The 25,608-nt window shown below is 40.7% G+C and overlaps 1 protein-coding gene across 1 annotated transcript; it reads right to left on the reverse strand.

Annotated features, from left to right (window-relative positions):
• Positions 1–6,068: 6,068 nt before the first annotated feature.
• ACTA1 (actin alpha 1, skeletal muscle) lies at positions 6,069–11,607 on the reverse strand. Its single transcript, XM_003340176.4, has 7 exons — positions 11,451–11,607; positions 9,965–10,105; positions 8,807–9,131; positions 7,785–7,946; positions 7,287–7,478; positions 6,915–7,096; positions 6,069–6,476 (listed from the first exon to the last, which is right to left on the reverse strand). Exons 2-7 carry the CDS (start codon positions 10,091–10,093, stop codon positions 6,333–6,335), a joined length of 1,134 nt encoding a protein of 377 aa, XP_003340224.2. The 5' UTR covers positions 10,094–10,105; positions 11,451–11,607; the 3' UTR covers positions 6,069–6,332.
• Between the last annotated feature and the right edge of the window lie 14,001 nt (positions 11,608–25,608).

A 25,608-nucleotide genomic window follows, 5' to 3' on the forward strand; every position in this document is an offset into this window, starting at 1 on the left:
TGAAATTAGCTGACCACTAATCCACTTAGCTGCATAAGAAACTAGGCCCCTTTTTTTGTCTTCAGTGTGTGTGTGTGGGGGGGGAGTAGGTAGGATCAAGAAAGAAATATGTGGAGAAATACATAAAATGCTATAAATTAAGGTGGAAATATAATGACTATAAAATATCTATCTTCAAAATTTTGATGTATAAGATAGATATCAATCAGTAGGGATTCTAATTCCTATGTTGCAAATCTTTAGTGTCAAGTCCATTGCTTCCCTCAAAATTACTTCTTTTTTTATCATCAATGATATATAGGGGTTGAACATCATCAATGTCTTAAGTCACCCAAAGCAAGTAATAATATGTATCCTGTGGAAAGATTCCTCCTCTTTGGATGTAATCTCATTCTCCTTGAGTCACTCACTGAACTCTTTTTAGACCTCACTTACAAACTTGCTATATTCTAATATGTAGTACAGTTGTTTATGGAGTATATGAGGTGTTCAGGGAGAACTAGCGCTTCTGCTCTGGGGACTTTCTGAGCCCTTTTCATGGCTGTATATCCACCTTTGGTGGCACCCAGCTCTCACTTGAAGACTTGTATCTTAGTCATTTTTATATCACTTCCAGTGCTTGGCATAGTACTTTGTATATAGGAATTGCTTAAGAAATGTTTGTTGACTAATTAGCTGAATGAATGAACCCACATTTTGTGCCCCATGCCCTTCAATGCCATGCTACAAATTCTTTCCCAGGACTGGAAGAGTTAACAGAGTTTATCAAAGTGCCACATATAAACATGGACAGTTAAGCAAAAAATCTTTGAGTAATACCCCTTGGTGATCATCTCATAGACAGTGTCAGAATATTGAAGAGGAAAATGTTATCAACTGGAAATGTTTGATATATAGACCTCATTGTTAATTTTTTTCTCACACATTATTGGAAATCAACAGAGAAATATCCCTCATATTCATATTGGAATGGGTTACACAATGTGATTTGCCAATGGTGGAAACCTTGCCTACAAATCCAAAGAGGTTCTTCTTTCAGTTAAAACAAAAATATTGTTATGAGTCACTTCTTGATCATTCCCAGAGAAAAGTAGGCATTATCTTGTAATAAACTGTACTTTAATCCTAATTAAATTGGTACATTGGATAGAAACTTGTTTAATTTGGCTACTTTTTGACAAATCATTGTTTTCTTGGTTACTGGCTAATTACTACTAATAAAAATAATATTAATTATTCAGGCTGTACATGCATTCCTTTCTTAATGAAAGTATAATCATGGTTACTCATGTTTTCTCTGAAATATTGTTAAATTCAAAATAAACTTTACTAATTTCTGGCCTTCCCCCTTCATGATGGTTGGGGTGTCAGACTCTTCTTTTATTCTGTTTTATTTAGTTCTCACTTTCTTTTGAATAATTTTCATGGCATTTGGATTTAAAGTCTTTGAGGACTCACTAATAATTTATTTTGATACAGCACTTTCAGGTTTGAAATTTTAAGGTTTTTCCTTCAATAATCCTATGTAATAACTAATCTCCTGCTGTCTATCTCCTGAAACCACCCCAGTCTAGGCTTTCATAATCACCTGCTTGGACTATTGCAATAAATAGCTCCCTAAAAGGCTGCCCCTCCCCTTCCCTCTCTCCACATCCATTGTCCTGTGGTATGAATAATCTTTCCTATGGATAGATGTGGTCGTGCCACTCCTGATCAAAAATCTTCAAAGACTTCTCTGCCTGTCATTCAAGGCTTTCCACAACCTGGTGTTACCATTCTAGATATAACTCAAAAATTCCACCTACAGAGATAATATATACTGTTACTGTATCTTTAGGAGGAAATGAAATGTTGGAGTGACCATTAAATTGTCATTTTCTGACATTCTGGAGCAACCATGACTGTCATGATAAAAGATTCATTGAGATACTGACAGAAAGAGAATGAAGATAATTTCTTCAGAAAATTATTTAACTCTTATATTGCAAAATTACAAAAAGAATTCTTTACGGAATTTGGATATTATCTTGAGAGGCATAAATAGGTGAACTTTGTTTCCAAAACTGAGAAGTCAATAATTAAGCCTTGGCTTTCTCACAGGCTATTTAAGCTTGTATTATTTGTACATTATATCCATCTATGCACACTACAATACAAAGTGGACAACTTACACACATCCCCAGATATACTCTGCCTTCTCATACCTCTGCTTTTGCTCAAAGTGTTCCCTATGTCTAAAATGCTCTCTTTTTTGTCTATTGAAAAACCACACATTGTTTACATTTTAATGTATCTTTTCTACAAATCCTTTCCTGATACTGAATAAGTATCCTTCTTAGATATCACAATACAATGTTTTGTAATTCTTGTATATAATTATATGATAATGTTGGCATTATACTTTGTATATAGTTGGTACTAAGTGTTAATGTGTTATTTATGATAGATTTGTGTTGCCCTTAAGGACAACTCCTTGAGATCTGGGGATATATTTATCAAATTTTTTATTTCCCTAAGGATCTAGCATCTGGAATATTGTTTTGCCCACAGTAGACACCTACTAGATATTTGTTGTTTTCTTTTGGGGAAGTGCAAGAATTGTTACCTTTGTTTTGCAGACAAGGAACGTGAAATTCAGATATCAAAGTGATTTTCCCAGGTTTATACAACTAGGAAGTACAAGAATTGGAAGTTGAGCTCAGATCTCTTGAATGTAAGAGCAGTGCTGAAAGAGAAGTTGCATTAATGCTTAGGTGCAATCGTGCATAAATTTAATTATGAAATGTCAGCTGGTGGTTATGTCTGGGTCAATATCATTTAATCAAATATATCTCTGAGAATTTATCAGGAAAAATCTTGTGTTATTTTTGGTAAGATACTCTCCTAACTTGGAAATCCTGAATTTTCAAAGGAAAAAATTCTGGTTTTCTACCTTTGCTGCAATATTCTGAACTTTATTGCTACTGCTTTTCTCACCTCTCCTAACTCTGCATTGATTCTTTCCTTTTCTCTATTTGTTTCTCCTCTGCCATTGAGCTTTCCCTAGCTTAGTCAAGCCAATCTTCAACATTCTTTATCCTATTCTTCCTACAAATTGCTGTTCTATCTCTCCCTGCCATTGGACATTTAACAGAAGTTACTTTATATTAATGAATGTTTTATCTCTATACAATATGACCCATTGTTTTAAATAAATTTCAAGCTGTTATTTCTACCTCTTCAAGTCTATGCCTCTATAACATGGCAGGCATGAGGTCAGTATTTCATGGTGATATTCAAGCAACGAGTTCTTTTATTTTAATTACACAACAGTTTTTATAACTTCCAAATTACAGTTAAAATATTAAATACAGAAAGTAACCTTTAACAAGCATTGCCATTTAATGATCTAAAACTCTTGATCAAAAAAAATTTTTTAATGCTACTATAACTGAAATAGTAGGCACACAGGAGATACTTCATATTTGTCTTTGTATACCCAATGTACACAGTAGGTACTTAATATGTCGTTGTTGGAGAAAAGAAGAAAAAAAAGTAAAATGGAAATAAGTTAGGTGTTGTTTTTATTGAGGAATAAACGCTAACTGACCTTTGCACAATATCTCAGTTCTGAAGTTGGTTAAGTGATAATCCTCTGGATAGTCACATTGGTTTGCAGATTATAGCACCATGGTCAGCGCCTGTTAAGGGGAAGTTCTCTCTCTGGCCTTTTGTAAGAAGAAAAAGCCTGCTCCTTGGCACACACGCTGATCACAGACAAGATTTATTTCAGAAACTGATTTCAATGTTAAGCAAAACTAACCCCCAGTCTATTAAGGTACAAAAAGGATTTTGGGAAAGAATATGATCCAGAGAGGAACATTATGAAGGGCATGAAGGTAGAATATCTTTATAGGTTCTCAGAATTGGAAGAGAACTGAGATCATAATGCAAATAATAGTAGTTGATATTTATATCTCAATTTAAAGATTGCAATACAGTTTATGTATACTATTTTATTTAATCCTCAAATCAATCCTAGAAAGTAAATGCTGTAGAATTATTAGCTACATTTAACAGACCCAGAAACTGAGACTCAATGAGGTTAAATAACTTAGTAGTAGTAGTAGTAACTGCAGTCATATACCTAATAAGTGTCAGAGGTGGTATTTGAAGTCAGATCTTCCTGGTTCCTGCACTCAAGCCACCATATCAAATTGTTTCTATCAAATGTATTTCTGAAGAAGTATTTTCTTCATAGCTTATCTGAAAAGATATGGTTCTCCATCTTCTTTTGGGAGAAGAATCCCACTTCCTCATGCTATAGTCCTTCACATTCTGAGTTAGTTTTAATTATGATGGGAAATTTTACTTTACTTTCAGTCAATCAAACAACCAACAAGCATTTACTAAGTATTTTCTATGTTCTAGAACTGTACCAGACACTCAAGATACATGGAAAAGGTGAAAACAGTCTCTGCCCCTAGAAAGAATATATATTTTATTTGGGTTCAGTTACACTGAATTTAAATCTACCTCTATGTAACCCCTAATCAGAGTTCTAGGATGACCCTCTAAGGCCAATCTTTTTTTCCATATTACAGCCCTCAAAAACCTAAGGTGGCTATTATGTCATGTTGTCCCTAAGGGTTTTTTTTTTTATATTTGCTTATTTATTACATAAAAATACCCAGTAAACTCCCTCCCACCCCTCCCATGCCCCCACTAGGGAAGGCATCATTAGACAGAATGATATATGTATATATAAAATTACATCTCCCTTACTTCTATTTATCAGTTCTTTCTCTGGAGGTGGAAAAGCCATTCTTCCAACTATTTCTGTTGCTGAAAATAATTTCTGCTGCTCATTTCACTCTTCATAATTTCATGTATTTCCCATGTTTTTCCAAATTAGCATGTTCATCATTTCTCATGGTGAAGTATTCCATAACAATAATATGCCACAACTTGGTTAGCCATGCCCTAATTGATGGACATCCCTTCAATTTCCAGTTCTTTGCCACTGCAAAGAGAGCTACTATAAATATTTTAGAACATATGAGATCTTTTCCTTTTTCCCTGATCACCTCAGGGGAAAAAATCTAATATTGATATTGCTGGGTCAAAAGTTATATACAGTTTTATAACTTTTTGGCATAATTTCAGATTGCTCTCTAAAAGGATTAGATCAATTCAAGGTTCAAATAACAGTGTATTAGTGTTCCCATTTTTCCATATCACCTCCAGTATTTGTCATTTTGTCCTTTTATCATTTTAGTCAATCTGATAGCTGTGAGGTGATATGTCAGAGTTGTTTTGATTTGCATTTCTCTAACTGATTATGAATCAGAGCCTTTCCCCATGTAGTTATATATAGCTTTGATTTCTTCATCCAAAAATTTTCTGTTCATATCCTTTGACCATTTATCAATTGGGGAATGGTTCATATTCATATATATATATTTTATATCTATAACATATATTCTTGGTCTTTTCTAAGCTAAACATTCCCAGTTTCTTCAACATATTCTTATAGAAATGATCTTTACCACACTCCCCTCACCATCTAGGACAATCTCCTTAGTATTCCAGCTTGTCACTTTCAAAACTGACATAATAGTCCTGATGTGGTCTGATGATGGGAGAACACAATAGGACAAATATAACCTTTCTTCTTTAAACTTTTCAGTGGTGTGGGAGAAAGAACCTGGAGCATGGAGTTTGGAGACTTAATTTATAATCCTGGCTTATGATGATTTAGTAATTGTGTGTGTGTGTGTGTGTGTGTTTGTGTGTGTGTGTGTGTGTATAAGTGTATGTCTATGGGTAAACCATTTAATTGCTCTGAACTGAGCTGTTTCCTAATCTTTAAAATGGGGAGAATGATACCAGTATTATTTATATGTTATGTTTATTTTGAGGAAAGTGTTTTGGAAATCTTAGCATTCTAATAACTATGCATGGTTATTCAAAAGTGTGAATTTTTTCTAAGTAAACAAATGAGATGGGTGTCTTGTTACAGTGAAGCAAAAGGGCATCATTTCCTTCTCCCAATGCTCCCCCTTCCATAAATAAATAAACTGACAAGATTTATGGGACTTGACAGAATGACTGAATTTAATGCTTCTTGAGGTTTTCTGTTTCTGCATGGTTTTGTTTTAAAAATAACAAAACGAGATAAAATAAATTAATTTATGTACACTTTACAAATGTTGTGTCGATTGGGGGTTTGCAGCAACAATAATAGAAATGGTAATGCCAACATTATTTGCTGTTGCAAGAGCTCAACCACCTGCAACTTAACAACATCCGTCATCCTGAGAGTAATGAGCACACTGATCTTGTAAACATATTTAGAAGCATTTGCGGTGGACAATGGAAGGTCCAGCTTCATCATATTCTTGTTTGGTGATCCACATCTGTTGGAAGGTGGACAGAGAAGCGAGGATGGAACCACCAATCCAAACAGAGTACTTCCTCTCAGGAGGGGCAATGATCTAGAAAGAGAAAAATAATATCCACAAGGATCAGACAACATAAGAAAAGAATGGTACTGTTAGATTTGGGGGGGGGGGGCACTGACAAAAGGAAAAGCTATATAGATGAGAAGTGCCGAGCCCCAACAGTTTTTCTTTCTCTCAAATAAGTATCATTGCTCAAGGGGGCTTAGAGACAGGAGGTCCTGGGTTTAAATCTGACCTCAAACACTTCCTAGTTCTGTTACTCTAGACAAGTCATCCAATCCCCATTGCCTAACCCTCACCACTCTTCTGGCTTGGAACCAATAAGCAGTATGGATTCTAAGATGGAAGGTTAGGGTCAAGAAAAAAACAAAAACAAAAAAAAAGAATCATTTATCAGTGAATTTGGAGTTTTAAAAATTGACTAAGAGTGATAAACTCTCCACTAGCTCCCTTCCTCCTTCAGGATCCTACCTTGATCTTCATTGTGCTGGGGGCTAGGGCCGTGATTTCTTTCTGCATGCGGTCAGCAATACCAGGGTACATGGTGGTACCACCAGACATAACATTGTTAGCATACAGGTCCTTCCTGATGTCAATATCACACTTCATGATACTGTTGTAGGTGGTCTCATGAATACCAGCAGATTCCATACCTTGGGACCAAAGGGAGGACAGGAAGAGAGGTGGGGGGTGGAGGGAGAGGAGAAGGAGAAGGAGAAAAAGGAGGAGAGCAGAAGATAAGTTTTTAAAAAGAAACAAACAAAAACCCTAAACCATTTGACTAGATGGACTTCTCGTGGATTTATTAGATTATAGACAGACAGCCCCAGAGTAGCCTCTTACCAATAAAGGAAGGCTGGAAGAGGGTCTCTGGGCAACGGAAACGCTCATTGCCAATGGTGATGACCTGACCATCGGGCAGCTCATAGCTCTTTTCCAAGGAGGAGGACGAAGCAGCAGTGGCCATCTCATTCTCAAAGTCCAGGGCCACGTAGCACAGTTTCTCCTTGATGTCGCGCACGATCTCACGCTCAGCTGTCAAGTGGAGGAAAAAAGACCTGATGGGTTAGCTGTAGAAGATGGAAAGCCACAAATGCTCGCCCGTGGGGACACACACAAACCCAGTTACACATCCTATTTGCCTAAGAAGCCAGACCACTGGAGACCCCCATACAGACTCGCTCCTGGCCTTAGCAAAGCTTGTCCTTACTGATTGTTAGGAGTGGAGGGGCTCTCGGGACCCCGCGGCGCCTAAGAACAAGCACTGTGGGTAACTCCAGGGGCCTGGCTGACACCCATATCTTATTCCTCCACAGTTTCAGCCAGTCTACTGCTGCTCACCTGTGGTCACGAAGGAGTAGCCACGCTCAGTGAGGATCTTCATCAGGTAGTCTGTGAGGTCCCGACCGGCCAGATCCAAACGCATGATGGCGTGGGGCAGCGCGTAACCTTCATAGATGGGTACGTTGTGTGTGACACCATCGCCAGAGTCCAGCACGATACCTAAGAGACAGGGAAGATGACAGATGGAAGAGGATTCCAAAGACTTGAGTCTAAAAAAGGCACGAATTGGCCGAGTGTCCACACATACACACGCGTGTACACACACACAGGCACACACACACACACACACACACACACACACACACACACACACACACACACACACACACACACCCCAAACGCAGCAGAGGTATGGAAAGCTGCAATAACATTGTTCTCAGCATCAGAGCTCAGGGTTTGCCTCAAGTGCTGCGAAGGTGGGGAGGGTGGGAGTGCTGAGGCTGGACAGTGCGGCTAAGTAGAAAGGTAGGGTGTGTCCCTAAGTAGGCGGGTAATGCTACTCCGGGATTTGTTTAGGTTTTGCTAATTTCTTTAGTGGTGTAGGTAGATGCCTGAGAGTGTCCTGGATCTAAGAAGCAACTTCGGGGTCATTTTACTGGGGGTAACAACAGGGGAGCTGATTATTTTAAAGGGTGCACGCACCCAGGGCCCTCGCTACCAGCCTGTGTATGGAGAAGGGAAGGGGTGGCAAAGGGCGGGGGCTGAGGCAATGAGGGAGGGGGAAGGGCCAGAACTGTGAAAACAAGCTGAGGAAGAACAAAAGGGACATAGCAAGTAGCTGTAAAGGTGCACCAGCTTTGAGGGTCCGGGGTGCTGTGACTGGGATAGGATGTGTTTCTTTGTAAAGGCAGGTTCCTGTGAAGGAGGAATTCAAGTGGGGGTGGACAGATGTTCTGAGGATCTCTAGGCAGTATAGAGTGTGCCCAAAGGCAACACGGTGGAAGGCCCAGGGTGGAGTTATGTTTCCCTGGCCAAGTTCAAGCCTGTTTGTTTTCGGCCCTTATAGATCAACCTCTTACCGGTGGTACGGCCGGAAGCATAGAGGGACAGCACAGCCTGGATGGCCACATACATGGCCGGGACGTTGAAGGTCTCAAACATGATCTGAGTCATCTTCTCGCGGTTGGCCTTAGGGTTGAGGGGGGCCTCAGTGAGCAGGGTGGGGTGCTCCTCGGGGGCCACTCGGAGCTCATTGTAGAAGGTATGATGCCAGATCTTTTCCATGTCATCCCAGTTGGTGATGATACCGTGCTCGATGGGATATTTTAGGGTCAGGATACCTCTTTTGCTCTGAGCCTCGTCGCCTACGTAGGAATCTTTCTGACCCATACCCACCATGACACCCTGGGGCACAGGAACAAAAGAAAAGAAGAGAAGAAAGAAAAAAGCATTAGAGTCCCCCCAAAAGGAACTTTGGATTGACTGATATCCCGTGTGTCGGATAGACGAGGGGAATAGGGAAACTCCCACTAACTTTGAGTTATCTCTAACCTAGACCCACAAAAGGTCTGGAGGACGAACTGAGTGAGGGGTAAAGAATTCACATTTACATATTACTTGTAGGTTTTCACAAAGAACTTTCCTCAATACCACCCTAAGGGGGTATTTGGCAGGAGTAAAATTGCTTTCCCCTCTCTTTTTTATAGTTGTAGTGCTGTCCAGATCGACTCTTAGAGACCCCATTCAAGTTTGTTTTTGTTTTGGCAAAGACCCTGGAATGGTTTGCCATTTCATTTGACGCTTGAGAAAACGGAGCTAAACAGAGTTAAGTGACTTGCCTAAGGTCACATAGCTAATGTTAGTCTGAATTTAAACTCGCTTTCCCGACTCCAGGGCTCTATTCATTATGCCACCTAGCCACTCTATCTCCCATTTTACAGATGAGCCCACAGCAGCTCAGAGGTGATTTGCTCTAATCACCAAGCTAGTAAAAGTGCCACAGACGGGATTAGAACCCATGTCTTTTTATTTAAAGTTCCTGACCTATTTCCTCAGCACCACCCAGTCTTCACTAGTTGGGCTCGAGTGCTTTGAGATCCATACAAGGTTGGTGCTTTCAGAGGAATAGTACCTCTATGAAGTACTTTCTAAAACAAGACTGATTTCAACACTCCGCCCCTTGCGCCCAACACCCACCCACAGAGAGAGAGAAAAATATTTGGAGGATTAGGCTTCACCTGATGACGGGGACGGCCCACGATGGAGGGGAACACTGCCCTTGGGGCATCATCTCCGGCAAAGCCGGCTTTCACCAGGCCAGAGCCATTGTCGCACACGAGGGCGGTGGTCTCATCTTCGTCGCACATGGTGTCTGGTTTCTGCAAAATGAAGCCCTGCTTTAGTGCTCTGTCTCGCCACCCAACTCCCGCCACCTTCCCTGGGGCATACGAAGAGCTGGGACCCTCGGTCCGCAGCCATTCCGGAAAGGCAGGGAGACATCCACTATTGAAAAAGGAAGGAATCCTCCTTACACTATCTATCACTGTTCCACGCTCATAGTAGGCACTCGCTCAGTAGTGGTGTTGCGCTTCTCGCCCTCCAGTTAAGTACACTTCAGTTGCACACTTTAGCTGAATTACTGTTTCTTTTCATTGTTAGGGTACAACACATTGGGATTGGGCTGAAGGACCCCAAAAGATGGAGATGCCCATCATCTCTCTTTTTAAGACTTAGTATCCAGAGACAATAGGGATTCAGCCTTACTCTCCCCCTGCCCCCTGAATTTGTGAAGTTGAATTATTTCAGCCTGAAGATGTGGTTATTAAAGTAACATGCCACATGCCCTTCTTATACACTAGGAGAGAGGGAAGCTCAAATGGCTTTAGGGACCTTTAAAAACAAAGAATTCCAATCACTGGTTCATAAAATTACAGCTAGAAGGGACCTCGGGGATAAGCCATCTATCTCTGTCTCCCCAGGTGGGACATTTCCATCTGCCTTATCGGATCCTAGGTGGAGAAGGGGAGTGGGGAGGGAAATTGGATTCACCCTCCCTCCCCAAAGGAATCATCTTTCCGGAAGCTCTCTGTTTAAGCCTGAAGAATTTCCCCGCCCGCGTTCCTTGTCGGCTGTCGCTATTCTAGCAGCTGTGACTGAGTGGGGTCCCTGTAAAACCTCAGAATCTAAATCCTAAAGGCTTGGATCTCAAAATCACTGCGTCCTCTCACTGTGCTCTTCATTCTGGGGGTGGGGAGTGAAGGCTAATCTCACTGAAGAAGACACCGTTCTTCCTCTCCTCTAACTCAGCTGGCTTCCTCGTGTTTGGCCCTGGAGCTCAGCTTAGGGCGTGTTTATTCCTTGCTTCCTAACTGTCCGTGGGTCAAGAGGACAGGTCGTCCTTGCCCCTGAGCCGGCTAGATTCCTTTTTCAACTAAATCTGGGATGGAAGGGCAAGCGGAAGCCAGAGCTGAAGTGGCGAGGTTGGGGAGTTGTCCCTAGGGAAACTGTTTAGGGCCCAGAGAAGCGGAGGGAACTCGACGTGAGCAGCTCTAGGAAGAAGAGGTTCTGAGAAGTGAGAAAGTGGGAGAAAGTCGGGGAGGGCGGTGCTGAGCTGGGATGATTGTTGTTCTCTCCACTAGAAAGTGTTCCCACTTCCCCTCCTTTGCATCCTGGCTCCCCTCCCCTTTCTTCCCTCCCTTTCTCCCTCCTCCTCCCCTTCCTTACCTGTGTGGGTGGCTACTGGTGCCTCTTAGCTCCGAACTGGGCCCTTGGGTATGCCGCGGGAGGCGCTTCTCTTGGGCTTGTCCGATGTGGTGGGTCAGCAGCCCCCTGGGCAGGTTTTTATATAGCCCACGAACTCTCTGCTCCCCGCCCCCCGCCCAGACCCGAAGGAATGTCTCTACCCTTCTGTAGCCATATTTGGGTGTTGGGCACTAAGAGCCCCCTCCCCTTTGGTCCCTCGGCCTTGGCCCCCAACCCTCGGGCTCTGCCCAAAGAAGGAGAACCCTGGCCTCGGCCCAGGTAACACGGGCCAGGCCGTATAAGGAGTGTCTCCCCGGGCCCGCAACTCCTCCCCAATCCGCCCCTCCAGCTGGTCAGGGGAAGAGGGGGGCAGGGGAGAGGGTCAGGTTGGAGGGCGGGGAAACAAGAGAGATGTGCACGTGTGTACATGGGTGTGCGCGTATGTACTAGGGTGCTTCCCATCCCTGACCACTAAATGACTATGAACATAGCAGAAACTGGGAGGATGGGTTGGTTTGGGTTTGGGAGTATCAGCGGAAATGCGAAGTACTGGCCCCCGAAGTGCAACCCCTTATTTTGATCCTTTTCACACCCCACCAAATTCTACCGATTGTCCCCTCTTGGGAGCAGGGAGGAGGCGGTGTGTAAGTAGTGGGGGGGTATGGGGAGGAGGAGAGGAACAACAGCTGCTGTCCCGGGATGCCTTCTGCGAGTTCATTTGCCTGAGAGCAAGGGAACAAGGCCACTCCATTGGTTTTCCATCACCCCACCCCAAGGGGAGCAACAGGCAGCCGGACGAGCAGCTGTCCAGGGGAGGACAACTGACCAAAGAATCTGAGCAGGCCCAGAGAGAAAGCGAGGGGGCTCCTAAGGAACAAGGGCCAGGCGAGGTTGCCATACACTCTCAGGGCAGGGACACAGGCCAGCAAGGAGCTGTCCCTCCTCACTCGGGCTACCAGAGCAGAGGAGTCCTCTCCACTGTAGTTAGCTAGTTAGTCGAATTTTGCTATAACCCCAACTTCCTGGCACTACCCTGGCCCCAGGGACTGTGTGGTGGGCAGCTAAGAGTTTATGCCTTGGGCTTTTAAGCTAGTTTCACTGCCCGGGACAGGTGGACTGGAAGTGTGAAGCTGGGACAGTTTGCTGGCGGGAAGAGGAAGACAAGGATAAATGATTAGGGAAATGCTCCTACACAGAATTTCCTCTCTTCTCTCTCTCCATTAAGAAGGCATACAAATGTTCCAGCAGCATTTTATTTTATTTTATTTTATTGCCACTTGAAAAGGCTATATAAAATCAGCTTTATATATAGAGGATGATTACCATCCCTGTGCAGCCCAGGCCACTTGCCAGTATGCATTGGAGAGTTACCATATACCGAGAGCCTGGAGCAATGAATTCTATTTATACCACTGATATGTTAGACTCTATTTTTTCCACTTTTCTAAATGGATTTGAATCTACTTGTGGCAAAGTGGAGGAGGTCCAGTACTAATTTGAGGTCAGTAGAGTTTACATGCACAGTTGGTGACTGTCTTACTTTTGATAAGTAGAACAAGGCTAGTAGCCTGACTGAAGGAAGGAGGTTTGAGGGTTTTATTTAATTCTCAGATTTCAGAGGTGGCCATTAGTGGGTTTTTTGGGCAGTGGGCAACCATCCTGGAATTATTTATTTTTCCAACAGTACTTAAGTTTCTGGTTCATTACTGAAATAGCACTTCACATTTGTTGGAGAAGATAAGCTACTGGAACAGGTGTGGCTTTTCTTTGGGAGGGAGAGAAAAGCAAATGCTAGTCACTCTCTTCTGTTCAACAGCATCTATTCCTCTACATGGTCAAGGGCAAAAGAAAATCAGCTTAAAATAGAGATGGGAGGGGGAGCCCATAGGAATAGTGTTCTGAAGTTTCTGTCTCATCACAGAATGCTATTATTTCTTCAAAGAGTTTTCTCTTCTTTAAGTTTTCCAATTATTTAGTGTTGGCTAAATGGGTCAAGAGAATGAAGAAAACTGCATTTCATTCTTAACTCTTTCCTATTCAATTCTGTGTAAGGGAAATGGAAGCACTCTGGAAAGGAAACCTGCCAGAAAAGCAGAATGTACCTTTTTAAGGGAATGACTGGCTTGGGTCCTTGGAGGTGGTAAGCAATTTGCTTTCAAAAAATAGCTGTCTAAACTAACTTCTTTTGTATTTAAATTTCAATGGGGGAGAGTGAGAATTATTGAAAGTCTTTCTTAGAGTAGCACAATTTTAGCCCTCTAGTAAGGTCTTCCTAACTGACAAAGCCCACTTAGCATCAGCTTCAAAAATACATTAAAGTTGTTTATGAATAATACATGCAAAAGTTAATGGAAATCTGCTGCTAGAGATATAGAGATAGCTCAGGGCTTCGGAGAGGGAGAGAATACCCTATTAGGGGATTTCCTTCTTCCTCACATGATTGAAGTGGTTTAATTGGCATCTAATGGAGTCTTTTAGGAGCTACACATTGTTCCATTACAGACCTGCTAAATTCTTATTGCTTTAAAGGAACAGGCTTGATGGGTATTTTGGGGAGTTGCTCATCCATACATGTACAATTTTGGGAACAGTCAACTGCCTGTCCCTGGGTGAGCTGGTACTCTCTGGATAACATTTGAGAACTATCCATCAATAAAGGTCAACCATGTAGGGTATGCTTGACAGAGATTCTGTTTGGCAATGTTTCTAAAATTCCATGTCTTGGTACTCCCCCAAAAGGGCCCCTTCTGCTCCAGCCTGGAAGCTCCACTCCCTACCCCACCCACCTTCCCATCCTGTTTTCCAGTCCCCTTGTACTGTACCCTACCCCCACCTGAATGCTCTTTTTCTACTTTATATGATTCTAAAATTTTGCTTTTCTTTTTCATATGCTTATTACATTCCGGAGATTCTCCCCCCCCCTCACCACCCTCCCTATATATAACTAAAGCATAGTTCATATCTTTCAAGAAGTTCCTTTAGAATCTCCTTAAAAAAGCAAAACAAAATAAAACTTTCCCTTACTAACTTCATTCTATGTGCTCATTCAACAAAAAACTAAACATTTTTGTGGAAAGCCTTGAATACTGTGCTGGGGGGGGGGTGAGGATGGGAGAAAGAAGAGGTTCTCTAAAATGATATATCACTCACTTTCTACTCTCATAGTAGTTCCATTTTGTATTAGAATATTTTTCTGATTCAGTTCAACAAATGATACATTCTCATTGTACAAATACTTGCTGAGTCTCATGGATGAGTTTCATGAATGTCAAGTAAGTCAAGAAGCTAGATTATAAACTCCTAAAAAAGAGAAGCAAATAATACTGGGCATACAGTAGGTCCTCAATAATTTTGAACAAATGACAAACTAGATTGGAGTAAAGCTGTTGCCATGCTTAAACAAGAAGAGGGATAACTGGCAAAAATTAACACTTCATACCAACCAGATCAAAGTGCATGACAGCCAAAGGACTTGAGTTTTCCCTTTTCCTGTTTGGGAATTCTTTTCTTCAACTCAGACTGGCCTATCTCTGCTTCTGTTCAAGTCTTAAAAATTGATTAGGCAAATAGAATAGCATGCTTCTCCCTCTTCCCCTTTTCCAGCTTTATTTCTGATTATCTGCCTTACAAAGATGAAAAAAGTTAAAAAGATTAATGCCCTTGCAAATTGCTAGGCTAGTTTTATAAAAAAAAAAATAAAGCATCTGTGGCACAAAATCATAATGAATTACTTAATGTTTGGGGATGATGGAATCTGTAGTTGGTATCTGAAAATTAGAAGGATTTTTAAAATACTTAACTAAGACTTTTTCATGTTTAATTGGAAGAATTTTTAAGTGATATATAGAAAAACTATTTTTCCTTTATGTTCTCTCAGGGATTAAAATGTCCAGGAATAGGCAGGTAGAACTAAACCATATTTCACAGAGCTAAGCCACAGCACAGACAAGGATGACAGATTTCAACAGAATAGTGTCTGATGTCCCTGGTGGGAAGGATTTTTTTTTTACCTTTGCTCATATTATTGGAGAAAGTGGAAACAGGTAAAGTACTCTTTCACTAATTTCAATGTCAAAACCAGCTGTGCTTGCATAGTGCTAACAAAAATCCCTTGATATTGATGATAGATATACATTCTATAGATCCCAGAAGGGGAAAATATATTCAAATATTTAACAAAAATTAGTTTGGCATAACTAAACTGGACAACATTAAAAATCTGAAAGTTTTTACATTGAGGAAATGAATTTCAAAAAAAAAAAAAGTTCTTTTTACCATACTTCTAAATCCTTCCTTAATCATTATCACATAAAGTGTTCATTCCAAGATCTTCATGATCCCTTAACCACCACTCTTTTCAGTCCTATCCTTGTTCTTTGTGCTGAATATGCATACATACATTGTCACTTATTTTCCCTGTTTATTACCAAAGAAGTCTTGGATTTCTGCGAGCACTGACAAGCTTCCAAAATGATTGCCTTTGATGCATGCGTTTTGGTAGAAATATCTTATCTGTAATTGGACATTTACTGAATAATCACACCATTTATCATAATTTCTAAAAGTTACTAATATAACTGAAAAAATTCCTATGAGTATTTCTTTCAGAAGGATATTCTTTAGTGTTACTTTATAGAAAGTCATGTAAAAATAGATGCTCAATGTTTTATAATTATAACTGAGTTTAAATGTGTTTAGCTTGGGTTGAGATATAATCAATCAAAAAAGTGTTTATTAAATATTAGCTATATGCTTATATTGTGCTAAATATTGGAAAAAGAAAAAAACTACAGGAGAAAGAAACAAAAGATAAACATCAGATTCCAGAACTATTGAAGAGAGATAATGATAAATCTATAATTTTCTAGGGCATAAAGCATAATCTTACTGACCTAAGTAAATCATTAATGAAAAACAAAAAAACCTCACTCATTAGGTACCACCCGACCCAATTTTTTAAAAAAATTGAATGAAAATAAAAATTATTCTAAATTCCAGTATTTAAAACTAATTTGAATTTCTAAAATGTCACTTTTTAAAGGTTAATAGTGGGGGAAAGTGGTCAAAGGATGGTTCTCAAAAGAACTGCAAACTATTAGCAACCATATGAAAGAATATTCCAAATCAAAACAACTCTAAGTTTTCACCTCCCAGCCTGTAAACTGACAATAATGATTTTTTTTTAAACAGAGGAAGCCAATTTTGGAAGGGTTGTGGTAGGCAGGCAAATACATTGTCAGTGGAGCTGTCAATTAGTATTATCATTGGGGGTCGGGGGGATTGTAATTATGCAAATAAAATGTCCATATCTTTTGACTTGGAGATTCCAATGCTAGACATATATTTGAAGTAGATCAGTGAAACATCTAAATACACCCCAAGATATTTACAGCATCTCTTTTTGAGGTAGTATAGAACTGCAAAGTAGATGCCCATTGATTGAGAAATGACTAAACAAAATGTGGCCGATGAATATAATAGAATATTTCTGTGCTGTAAGAATGAAGGATACAATGAATAAAGAGAAATAAGGAAAATTTTCTATAAACTGATGCTGTCAACAGAGCTAGGAAAACAATATAAATGACGAAAACAATGTAATTGAAAAGAACTGCCACAAAACAATTGAAGATGAATGGTACAAAATAATAGACTGTTACCAAAGAAGACACATGAGAAGATGTGTCCCCTTGCTTCTGGGCACACTAATGAGTGTGAAATGTTGCATACAACAGATTTAAAAAAAGAAGAGAATACGGGTCCTAAATTAGGGCAGTAGTGATGTGAACAGAGAGAAGGGTACAGATTTAAGAGGGAGATCTAATGAGACCTATAAGATAGGTTAAGAAAGAAGTCAAGGATGACACCAACATTTCAAATGTAAGGTACTAGAAAGATGGTGGCACACCCTTAACAGAAATAGGAGCATTTGGAAGAGAGATAGAAGATAGGGAGAAGAGGAAGAAAAGATAATGAATTTGCTTTTGAATATGCTGAGCATGAGATGGTATTGGGGTATTTAGGTCAAAATAGACATTCCAGCAGGCAGCTGATATAGAATTGGAACTCAAAAGAGAGATTAAAGCTGGAAATGAGATTCATTTATGTTGAAATCAAAATTGAACCTATGTAAGAGGATGGTGTCACCATCTTGTTTAAAAGTAAAGGGCAAGAGCAGTGAGGTAGCTTAGTGGATAAAGAGCCACATCTAGAGAGGAGAAGTATTGGGTTCAAATATAGTTTCAGATACTTCCTAGCTGTAGGACCTGGGCAAGTCACCTACTGTGGGTCAGGTATTGGGTTACATATGAAGGATACAAGAAGAAGCCAAAGTCAGCCTCTGCCCACAAGGAGTTCACAATCCAATGGAGGAAGAAGCATGCAAAAACACATAAACAAGTGTGCAGGTGGAAAATTTGTCACACTTGAGCTATATTCCCAGCATCCTTTTAAGGTATGTCCTCATTTTATATAAGGATGTTTGGGAGATAAATTTGGCTGAGACCCACGCTGTGAGGCTCTTTTTCAGAGCTTGTGCTTTTGATAAAGTGCTGCAAGTGTGAGTCTCTGTCTCTCTTTGCTCTGCTCACTTGACTGAAAGAATCTTTTTTTTTTCTCCACCCTTCTCTTTTAATTATTATTAAAAAATTCTACAAAATTTTTGGAGACCATGAAGAGACTAAGAACTGGAGGAACCAGATTTTTTTCTCCTGCCATGGTTTTCCCTCTCCCCTCTCCTCTTTTCCTTTTCCCTTCTCCCTTCTCCCTTCTGAAAACCCTTCAAAGCCTTCTCAGGCTCATTTCCTACACCTGCCCACCAGGAGAGCCTAGTAGCCGTGTCTCTCCCTCACAGAGGCTCTTCCTGCTAACACCTTCTGCTGTCACTGCTGCTTGCTCAGTTTTTGTTTTGTTTTATTTCTCCCCCCCCCCACCTCTAAAGGCAGAACCAATTAAAAAATATATGTGTGTATATACATACAATAACTAAAACACACACACATCCATGCTATATTATTGTAGAGAATAAAAACAGAAAATGATCGCTTCTCTACAAGAAAGTCTTGGCTTTTGTCAAATTGGAAACCATTAAGGTTCCCAAATGGCTCCTTTTCCTAATGCTGATAGGAATTCTTCTTTTCCTACTTATTAATATTAATATGCAAATGGATAAAAATCAGAAATTGCAAGCAAAAATACAAGCAGTAGAAATTCAGTTGGAAAATTTTAAACACTCTTCACATGATCCAGTCAAAAAGGAGGATCCCATTCAAATGTCTAATTCAAATTTTTACAAGCCTGCTCCCAAACTACTCAGAGAGGAAAATCCCATTTCTCTTGAAAAATAGATGGACTCTTCGCATGTGTCTTGGGAAATATCCTCTCTCATTTTGAGCAACTCTTGGCTAAAACTCCTTCTCCTGCTTCTTTTCCTGATGCCCCTTCCTGCCCTGTCCCTCCTCCTACCCCACTACCAATCCCAGCCCAAAAAAACACTCATCCCCCTACCATACAGGTTCCTACTTGTACTACCTCAGTGTCCACACAGACACCTCCTAGAAAACCACAGGAACTGATTGATTCCTATAAATTTTTTCCCCTTAAGGGAAATGCCCACATTAGCACCAAATGGGGACGTCTTAATGTTAAGACAACATAGACCTTTCACACCTCAGGATATTAAAGAATTTAAACAAGATGTTCCCAATTACAAAGATGAACCTATTCTTGTCACTAAAAGATGGCTGATATATTCTTTCATTTTGATCCTTCTTATAAGGATGTTGAACAATTGCTCCATGCCTTTTTCACAGAATGTGAGAAGGATAAGATCATCTCTCATGTTAATCATTGGGACTATAATGATCATGATGAACATAAGCAACTACAACATGCTAGGGATGCCATTTTAAAAGCAATGAGGGAGTGTTCAGAAAGACCTGATGATTGGACTAAATTTGAATGCCTGAAACAATCTGATGATGAGACACCCTCCCAATTTATGAATAGGCTCATTGAACTGGGGGGTAGGTACCTAGACCTTGATATTTCTACAGAAAGTGGTATTAGACATATAAAAAGACATTTTATAAACAACTATTCCACAGTTCCAAGATTATTTTAAAACAAATTGCCCAAAGTGGCCTGAAATGGACGTTGATTAGTTAAGGAAAATTGCTGCTTATGTCTTCAAAGGCAATGAAGAAACACAAGTAAACACTAATGATCTACTAGAAAAGATCCAGAAAGAATTAAAATCTTTAACTGAAAGAATTGATAAAGAAGAAAAATGGCATGAAACTCCACCAATGCCACTTGCTCCTCTCCAAGAACCTAGTTATCGATCCCTTACCTGCCACTTCTGTGGAAAGAAGGGCCACATAATGATGAATTGTCAAAATTTCTTTCAAGTAATCAGAAACAATAATCAATGGAATAATAGATATAGAAATTATAATTACAAAAATTAATTTAGAAATTGTAATTTTAGAACTGATAGCTTTTCTAGAAATTTAAATGAAATAACAGATAATTCAAACCAAATGACACCACAACAAAATCTCTTAAGTGGAACTCATCCATGAACTGCTCAGGGTGCTAATTCCCCTCCACATGGGGGAGAAGGTGGTGTCCCTTAAGTTCTCTTGTTTTTGTTTTTTTGTTGCTATTAACTCTTTTCAGTTTTGTCTCCCCTTAAACATAGCAAAGAAGAAGAACCTGTCTACCCTCTTACTTTACTTGTGCCATCCTGTATTTGACCCCCTTATATTTATTTGTGGCTTTATGGAAGTCTATAACAACTTGAATTTGGAAAACTTATATTTTGTGAATTTTGAAATAATTGGTATTTTCTTTGTACCTATATAACCTTGCAGAAAAACTGTATTAGTGACCTGTACTGACTTGATTTGCATTTTGTACTTTTTTTGTGAAAATTTTGTATCTTCTTCAATGTATTATTGGTTTTATACCTCATTTGCACTCACACTGTGGACCATGGCTAAGGTAAGAGAAAAATGCATTTAAATTCTTGAGTAAGAACCTTTATATTCTATATATAACCCTCCTTAAGTGACACTGATTGTAATATATATATATGTACATATATATATATATAGTTAGTTAGTTAGTTAGTTAGTTAGTTAGTTAGTTAGTGGTAGTCTCTCGGTGACCGAGAATGACTATTGTCTTTGTGCATTATCATCTATTGATGTACCCTCATGTGGCTTTGAAGTACAAAGGCACAGAGTGTGTGGCACATGGGGCATGGGACTCCAGTTGTTACGGGAGATGCATTTGTGGCCTGGTGTCGGCGTTCACGCACAGCGGCAAGACGTCGACATCGTTCATCTTCAAAGGTGGTGGCGGCATGGTTAATGTGGGTTCACCAGCTGCTTCTGTCAGAGGCAGCGAGTTCTAGTTGCTTTGGTGTAATGCCAGCCCACTTCAAGTTGGACTTTAGCTGATCCTTGAATCTTTTCTTTGGTCGACCTTGTTTCCTGAGTCCAGCTGACAGTTCACCATAGAATACCTGTCTTGGTATTCGCTGTGGGTCCATGTGGATGACGTGTCCAGACCATCGTAGCTGGGTTTTGAGGACCATGACTTCGATGCTGGTGGAGTTGGCTCTGTCGAGGACTTCCTGGTTGGTGATTTGGTCCTGCCATCGGATCCTCATGATTGACCAGAGGTAGCGTTGGTGGAATGGCTCCAGCTGTTTCACGTGCTTCCAGTACAGTGTCCATGTCTCACAACCGTACAGGAGCGAGCTGAGGACCACTGCGTTATACACTTTGAGCTTCGTCGCAGTGCTTACACCTCTGTGTTGGAGGACTTTGGAGCGCAGCCGCCCGAGTGCCTGGCTGGCCTTTTGGATCCTGGCATTGATCTTGTAGTCTAGGGACCCGTCGTTGGCGATGGTGCTGCCCAGGTACTTGAAAGTGTTGACATTAGAAAGCTGAGTGCTGTCGATTGTAATGCATGGCTGGTTAGTTGGCCTCCCTGGTGCAGGTTGGAAAAGCACCTCTGTTTTGCTGAGGCTGATAGTCAGGCCAAACAGTTTTGTTGCAGTGGAGAACCTGTCCACAATGGTTTGGAGACGATTTTATTGGTGGGCCATGAGAGCACAGTCATCTGCGAAGAGAGCTTCCAGGATGAATCTCTCTGTTGTCTTTGTTTTTGCAGTCAGGCGGCGAAGGTCGAATAGTGAGCCATCCAGTCGGTATTTGATGTAGACGCCCAGGTCTAGATCCATCACAGCATGTCGTAATACTTGGGTGAAAAATAGGTTGAATAGTACCAGAGCAAGGACACAGCCTTGTTTCACGCCATTGAAGATATTGAAGGGATCGGAAGTCTCTCCACCAGATAGGACTTCCCCTGTCATGTCGACATGAAAGAGCTGGATCAGTTTGACGAATTTTGCTGGGCAACCGAGCTTGCGAAGGATCACCCACAATGCGTCCCTGTTCACTGTGTCGAATGCCTTTGTCAGGTCTATGAAGACAATGTAGAGACTCAGGTTCTGCTCAAGGCATTTTTCCTGCATTTGCCTCACCGTGAAGACCATGTCGATGGTGCTGCGATCTGGTCAGAAGCCACATTGTGATTCAGGCAGGTTCTGCTCTGAAACAGATGACAGGAGTCTATTGAGTATAACACGGGCGAGGATCTTTCCGGCAGTGGAGAGTAGTGAGATACCTCTATAGTTGTCACAGGCTGCTCGTGCGCCTTTGTTCTTGTACAGCGTTATGATGGAGGCATCTCTGAGTTCTGGGGGCATGTCTTCCTCTTCCCATATGCTGGTCAGCACTATGTAGAATGCCTGGAGCGCCTTTCCCTTTAAGGCCTTGTACACCTCGGTTGGGATCCTGTCTTTACCGGGTGCCTTGCCTGCACTCATTTGTTTAATGGCTTTTTGGACTTCCTCTATTGAAGGAGGGACATCAAGTTGTTCAATGGTGCGGTTTTGGGGGATCTGGTCTAGGGTGCTTTGGTCGACTGAAGAGGGTCAGTTGAGAAGCTGACTGAAGTGTTCTTTCCACCTGTTGCTGCTGCCTTTTTTATCTTTTATGAGAGTGTCACCATCAGAGGATAGCAAGGGAGTGGTGGTGGGTTTTAATGGCCCATAGACAGTCTTGAGGGCACTGAAAAATTGTTTGTAGTTTTTCGTATCAGCAAAGTGCTGGATTTCTTCTGCCTTTTTTTCCCACCATCGGTCTTGCATCTTCCTGATCTCACACTGCACCATGGCTTGGAGAGACTTGAATCTGTCCTTTTTAGGAGCAGAATTTGGGTTATTTTGCCACTCCATAAAGGCTTTGTTCCTTTTGCTCAATAGGTTTTCAATAGCAGTGTTGTTCTCGTCAAACCAGTCCTGGTGGTTGCGTTGTTTGGGGCCTAGGACTGCCTTTGATGTTTCCTTCACTGCATCTCTGAACTTGTTCCATTTCTCGGGTGAGCTTCCAGTGAGTGGTCCCTTGGCAGACAGCTTGTCGTCCAGGCAAGATTGGAATGTTTGCAAATAAGATGGATCTCTAAGATGACTCATGTTGTAAAATGCACAAACTGTCTGGGCACCTTTTGGATGGTGAGGCGCAATGGATTTGTAAGGTCACTCTAACCAATCGATGGTCTGTCCAGCATTCAGCTCCTCTCATGGCTCTGGTGATCTGTACATCCTGGATGTCTCGCCGGAGTACAATGATGTAGTCAATGAGATGCTACTCTTTTGATCGTGGGTGTATCCACGTTGTTTTATATTTGTTCACCATTCTGAACACAGTGTTCATGATGGTGAGTTCAAACTCTGAGCATTTGCTGAGTAGCAGTAGGCCGTTGTTCATTTTGCCCATGCCGTGTTTGCCGAGCACTCCTTTCCATCTTTCATGGTCTTGGCCAACGCAGGCGTTGAAGTCTCCCAGTAGTATCAGCTTGTCATTTGTGGGCACTGAGTGCAGGACAGCACTCAGGTCAGAGTAGAACTGCTCGATGGTCTACTCTGTGCTGGTCAGTGTTGGGGCATACGCGCTGATGATTGTGGCATACCACAATCTTTGCTGAGAGGTCTTTGCTGAGATATAAATGGATCTTCATGAGCCTCTCGCTGATGCCCACAGGCAAGTCTGGCAGCTGTTTGAGCAAACTGGTCTTGATAGCCAGGCCAACACCGTGGATTCTGTCTTCATTTGAGGCTCTACCTTTCCAGAAGAAGGTGTATCCAGTGGTGTGTTCGCTCGAGTGATCCCTCTTCTGGTAAGCGTGTTTCGCTTAGGGCTGTGATGTCAATGTTATATTGCGCCAGTTCTTTACCGATTAGAGCTGTTCTTCTCTCAGGTCTTGGGGTATTCTCTCTATCAAGTAATGTTCTGATGTTCCATGCTCCTAGTAGGAGTTTCTTTTATATATATATATATACATATTATTGTCACTGATTATAAGATATGTATATTTTTGAATTTTTAGCACATTTTTATAATTACATGTGCAATTTAATTTTCCTAAGCACATGTCATCTCCCTAAATTGAAAGATTTTAGATTATTAACTTAGTGTGGATTTTCTAACGTCCATTAGTTCTAACTGTAACTGCCTGCCCCAAAAGCCTTAGACTAATGAAACTACCATTAATATTTAAATATTATAGGATTTAGTACATATGTCTAATTCGAAGAAATGGGAACAAAAAGGAACGCAGACCCAATCTACACAGTGCCAAAAAAGCATAGATATCTACACAGTGCTACAGAAGCATGTATTTAACCTGAGTGGTGCCAAAAGAGCACACAGGTCAAAAAAAGAGAAGCCAATCCTGCTAGGATTGCTGAGACTTATTGAGACTTCTATGCCAATAAAAAAAGGACTTGAACCTAGAATGAGACTCAAGGTTGTGGTGCTTAACATATGTTAAGACACAGGACTCCTTGTACCACACTCCTTGTGAAATTTATATCAAGTACCTAACAATTGGCTAAACTGGTTCCATAATCTACTGCTGAGAAAAAATGACAAAAGAAGAAATATATCAGATCAAAAAAAAAAAAAAAGAATCTAGTCCCTTTTCCTAACTCCCTTGCTGTGGCAGTTGACTGTGGTCCTGGCTGCTGAGTGGGTAAGTGCATGCTGTTGGACACAGATTACTTTAATTGGGCATTATTCAAAGTCCTGTTGTAATTTTGTATTTAGAATTTTTTAATATAAAATTTAGGATTGGATGTTTAGAAATTTTATCCAAAAGTTATTTAGCTTTTTTTTTTTGCTATTTTTTTCTGATGATTTTAATTTGCAGTGATTTATATGCCTCATACCTCAGATGTGTTTCCCTGTGTAATTTCCCTGTTTTCTTGATATTCTCCTGGGGTGGGGGGTATTTTATAATGAAAAGTTTTAAGTTCTGTTTGAGAAAAAAAAATTTTTTTAAGGATAAGAAATTTGCTACCTCCCAGAATTCAGAGGCTGATTTCCTTGTGGAAGATGCCATGGAGATGCCCATGGACACCTCACACTGCTCCAGGAGTTCCTGAGCAAAACTGAATGTACATAACTGAACTTTGGGGGATTGAATACATTTGTTTATATGTACTTTGTTGTACCAAAGGGGACTACCCCCTAATTGGTGTTCTTATTTCCCTTTTGTTTCCTTATCCCCAAGTTGTTGTATTTTCCCTGTGTAAAATTGTATATACTTTAGTTAATTATGTTTAAAATGATCCATTGGGGAGACTGGTCTCCCATAGGATCACAAGGGGAGACTATGCAGGTGGAAAATTTGCCACACCTGAGCTATATACCAGAATCCTTTTAAGTTACGTCCTCATTTTACATAAGGATGCTTGAGAGATAAATTTGACTGAGACCCATGCTGTGAGGCTTTTTTTTCGGAGCTTGTGCTTTTGGTAAGCGCTGCAGGTGTGAGTCTCTGTCTATTTGCTCAGCTCACTTGACTGAAAGAACCTTTTTTTTCCACCCCTCTTTTTAAATTATTATTAAAAATCCTACACAAGCTATACACAAGACAGATGGGAAGTTATTAAATGAGAACTCTAGAGTAAGAGGGAATGAGAAAGGTTTCCTATAAAATGGGATTTTAGTTAGGACATTAGATACTTCCTAGCTGTGTGCCCCCGGGTGAGCCACTTTGCCCT

The sequence above is a fragment of the Monodelphis domestica genome, chromosome 2 (assembly GCF_027887165.1).
Source record: "Monodelphis domestica isolate mMonDom1 chromosome 2, mMonDom1.pri, whole genome shotgun sequence".
Classification (NCBI taxonomy): Eukaryota; Metazoa; Chordata; class Mammalia; order Didelphimorphia; family Didelphidae; genus Monodelphis; species Monodelphis domestica.

Coding starts and splice junctions, on each gene's coding strand:
- ACTA1 (XM_003340176.4), bottom strand. CDS start 10,093: ATGTGCGACGAAGATGAGACCACCGCCCTCGTGTGCGACAATGGCTCT. Junction 7,479..7,784: donor CTACTCCTTCGTGACCACAG/GTGAGCAGCAGT, acceptor TCCACTTGACAG/CTGAGCGTGAGATCGTGCGC. Junction 7,097..7,286: donor CTTCCAGCCTTCCTTTATTG/GTAAGAGGCTAC, acceptor TTTGGTCCCAAG/GTATGGAATCTGCTGGTATT.